The sequence below is a fragment of the Mus pahari genome, chromosome 14, assembly GCF_900095145.1.
Source record: "Mus pahari chromosome 14, PAHARI_EIJ_v1.1, whole genome shotgun sequence".
Lineage (NCBI taxonomy): Eukaryota > Metazoa > Chordata > Mammalia > Rodentia > Muridae > Mus > Mus pahari.
This window is the reverse complement of record NC_034603.1, coordinates 21,909,981-21,913,937: the sequence shown is the minus strand read 5'-3', so window position 1 is coordinate 21,913,937 and position 3,957 is coordinate 21,909,981. Positions and strand designations below refer to the sequence as shown.

The following is a 3,957-nucleotide window of genomic DNA, read 5'->3' as shown; positions in this document are numbered from 1 at the left end:
CTTACCATCCAGGCCTCAGGATTGAGAAACATGCACCTTTACATACATGAAGTGCCCTGTCTCCTTTACTAATCTCCCTTAAGAAGTCTTAGCCATGGTGTTTTCTTCCAATGGAAAGTGACAGAAACAGACCAACTGCTCCACCCCAAACCAGGGAGAAAGGGAAGAGAACTCCTCAGGGGACCCTTGCACTGACTCTCTTGCCTTTGCTAACTTTCTTTGTCTCTCCAGACTTACATTACTTGTCTACTACCCTGGTGATGGTGGGGAAGTTTGGAATCACCTCTGCCTATTCCATGGTCTATGTGTACACAGCTGAGCTGTACCCCACTGTGGTCAGAAACATGGGTGTGGGGGTCAGTTCCACAGCATCCCGCCTTGGCAGCATCCTGTCTCCCTACTTTGTTTACCTTGGTAAGTACCATGGTGCACTGGAGCGATGGGGCAGAAGCTCTAAGTAGCCTTACTGGGAACTGGGAACACACACCTGTAGTTAGCAGGATGCTACAGTTACTGGATCCCTGACTGAAGAAGGTTCCTTTCCAAGTGTAGTGTAGGGNAGGCACTCATTTGCAAATGTCAGGTAACTCAGAGCACAGCTAGATGGAAATGAGGAAGTNTGGGAGTTTCTATTTCAGTCTTCCCAGACCCTCCAGCACAAAGTACAATTTCTTCATCTGAAGAAATGCTTTAGGGAGGCAGTGTACTTTACTGGAGGAATTTTTCTTAGAGTTAGGAACATGAAGAGAATCCTTTCCATGCAAGAGGTCTGATAGACAGACAGTTGCCATAACATAAACACTTCATTCCTTCAGTGTATCTGTGGGGGTCAGAGAACAATTTAGGGAGTCAGTTCTACCATGTGGATCCTGGGCATGGAACTCCAGTCTCCAAGCTTAGCAGCAAGTATTTTAACCAGCTGAGCCATCTCTCTGGCCCTCAGTTTCCTTTTCCAAACAGCAGCTCACTAAGTTGTATGAGCTGGGCTTGAACCTTTGCTCCTCTTGCCTCAGCCTCTGACTAGGTGGCATATATAGGCCTTCATGGTACACTTGACAAGATGTTTGATGCCCTGTAAAGATCTGCCTTTTGACATTTGATGTAGCAGGACACCAGTTTCTGTGGTTCAGAGAAGTACTCCCTCCTGGCAGCTGCTTCTCCTCTGCATATCTCTAGCTCAGGAGAGGACTTGCCAGGGTCCGGAGAGTAGCAAGTCTTTGCAAGCATGCTACAGGGCTCTAATTGGGCGATACCTAGTCTAACCTGAGTGTAAATCAGACTGTGACACATCTTCCTGTCCTGACCAAGCACCTGTGTTGCTTGGAAACCCTGCAGCAGTCCTGTCTCTGTTCCCCTCTACCTCTCCTTTGTCCAGAGTAAACACTGCTGGACCTCTGGGCACATGTGTTCCAGGTCTGGGTTCTGAATCTGTAGATGCCAGACTTCACTCTGGAAGCACTGGAACCCACAGGACAGTAAGCGCTATATAGAGTCCAGAGAGAATAAAGGGCCCAACTAAGACCAAGTCTCACCGTAACCTGGGTCCTCTGCTCGACCATAGGTGCCTATGACCGCTTCCTGCCTTATATCCTCATGGGAAGTCTGACCATCCTGACTGCCATCCTCACCTTGTTCTTCCCTGAGAGCTTTGGTGTTCCTCTCCCAGACACCATTGACCAGATGCTAAGGGTCAAAGGGTAAGAGACCTCCCTCCTCACACTGTGGATTCACTGGGTCTGGGCCTGGCCAGTTCTTATGGGTCTCTGCTCCTTAAAGCAGTGCTCCCTGAATACTCTGTCTCACAAATACCTTGACTACCTTGACCATGGTGCTATCTACAGCAGTGGCCTGATCCTGTGTGAACAGGTGTCCTTGTGAATGCCAATGGAAAGCAGCAGCTCTGACTTACTACAGGGACCAAGAAAAACATCAAAATTTGCTTTGTGTTTTGTTTTGTTTCTCTCCCGATCTAGTTTACCTGTTTTGATACTGGTAGGTATCTGTTTAAAGTTTGTTCCTAACATTTGTTTTTCTTGTTTTAATAGAATAAAACAATGGCAAATCCAAAGCCAGACAAGAATGCAAAAGGATGGTGAAGAAAGCCCAACAGTCCTAAAGAGCACGGCCTTCTAACACCCTGTCCAGAAGGCAGAAAACTGACTGGACACCTTCATGTAGTCAGAATTGCTCTCAATGACTGAGGGCTCTTCTGTTCTGTTAACCTTGTGTGTAACATGGGCATGGATTGGGGCATCTGTCCTGGAGAGTCACCTTCCTCTAGGGCCACCAAGGCTAACCAGACAGCTTGCACACCAAGGCTAACCAGACAGCTTGCACGACCCATCACAGTGGTGGACGTGGGCCTTCCAAAGAAATGAATGAGCAGGACTTGGAAGACTATGAGAAACATCTGCTAGACATGCTTTGCTATGTTGTAAGACCTGATACGGGTGCACATAGACCTGCAGGTCTGTTTCCCCTCCTTTCCCCAACTGCAGAACTTACAGGAAAGGAGTAAGTGTGGCTCAGGGGCAGTGTGCTTGTCTAGGATGCACCAGAAGGAAACAAAAATTTCTTTTCAGAAAATAAGTGATTCCATGGATAGTTTGATTTCCCATCTTTTCTCAGTTAAAATGTTTTAACTGCAATGCTCTAAACTTGTGACATAACACAAGACCGAGGGAGCCCGAAGGAAACTAAGGTGGAAGCTGGTCCATAAAGTTGACAGTGTGTGGACTGTGACTGCTCAGTCCCACAGCCAGGTACTGTGTGTATGTCTGGTCAGGGTCCTGGGCTTGTCCAGGCCCTGTGAGAAATCTACTGTTGAGGCCAAGTCTTCCACTGCAGTGTAAATCAGAATTCTGGCTGCCAGCCACTTATCTGTGTCTTGAAGGAAATAATATGAATAACAGAGTGTCCCTTCCCTCTCCCAGCACTGTCATGGGGGGTTTGTTTGTTTGTCATCTGCTGTTGTGTCTCAAGCTTTTTGTCCCTTAGCAGAAGCTTGGGAATTGCCTGTGTTCCCCAGCCCAGGGTCACCCTGGCTGGTGTGCAGTTACCACCACACAAGGCCTTCCCAGTCTTAGCCACTAGAGCTGCTCTGAGTGCCAAAAATACTCACACTCTGCTTCTTCCTTTTACGATGTAATCATGAGGAAAATTACAAGAAAGAAATGTAAATTGTGTGCACAGTCTCTCAGAGTTGCTGGCTGCAGTCATGTCACATCGGTGGGTATTTTGTGTTCAGTGTGATTGTCTTCTCTTCAGATTATGTTGCCATGGTGCTCCGAAAGCACATGCTTCACCCACTTACAATACAAAACAAACACAAAAACCTGTATTTTGTGAAGGCTACTGAAGTGCCTTGGGCAATGAAATGGTTTTAATAAACAATGATTTTTTTAAATAATACCAACTGAATACAATCTTTATTCGTAGAATTTGATGGATTCTTGCCACACCCATCAAATACAACCCAAGAGAATGCATCTCTTCTGTAGGCTAATGGTAGCAGTGGTTTGGGGTTAAAATTTAACTCATACTGTACAGTAGGCATCTACTTAATATTGCCCTCATTCCACTAGCCTGGTACACTTAGCCTAGGTCTCCATGGAAACAGCCTAAGCCCAGAGTTTCTGAACAGTTACATACTTTACCTGTGAAAAGAACTCTGAGGAGCAGGAATACAGAACAGGAAGGAGGAGACCCATTTCTAGGATGCCTTCTTGGGGAGGGCAGCACTAAGGAAAGAACACTACAGAGGTATGGATTTCTGACGAAGCCTGGGGAATACATCTCAAAGACATCTGCACCAAGGAGAAAAGTGGGGAGCACTTGCCTATCACCCATTCAGAAAGACAACATGGGGGGGCATCTGTGCCCCACATTCTTAGTTTACACAGGCATGAGTCACACATAGATCCTGTCTCTTGGATGGAGAACAGGCAGCAATACACT

The 3,957-nt window shown here is 46.6% G+C and overlaps 1 protein-coding gene across 2 annotated transcripts in view; it reads left to right on the top strand.

Moving 5' to 3' along the window:
• Positions 1-3,435, top strand: part of LOC110332015 (solute carrier family 22 member 5) — a 28,596-nt gene extending 25,161 nt beyond the window's left edge. The window contains exons 8-10 of one of the 2 annotated variants that reach the window (XM_021212936.2): positions 232-414; positions 1,562-1,697; positions 2,046-3,435. In XM_021212936.2, the coding sequence (XP_021068595.1) occupies positions 232-414; positions 1,562-1,697; positions 2,046-2,133 (407 nt within the window). In that variant the 3' untranslated portion in view covers positions 2,134-3,435. The remainder of the gene's footprint in view (positions 1-231; positions 415-1,561; positions 1,698-2,045) is intronic. The other variant, XM_029546389.1, reaches the window with a different exon arrangement.
• Positions 3,436-3,957: the final 522 nt, after the last annotated feature.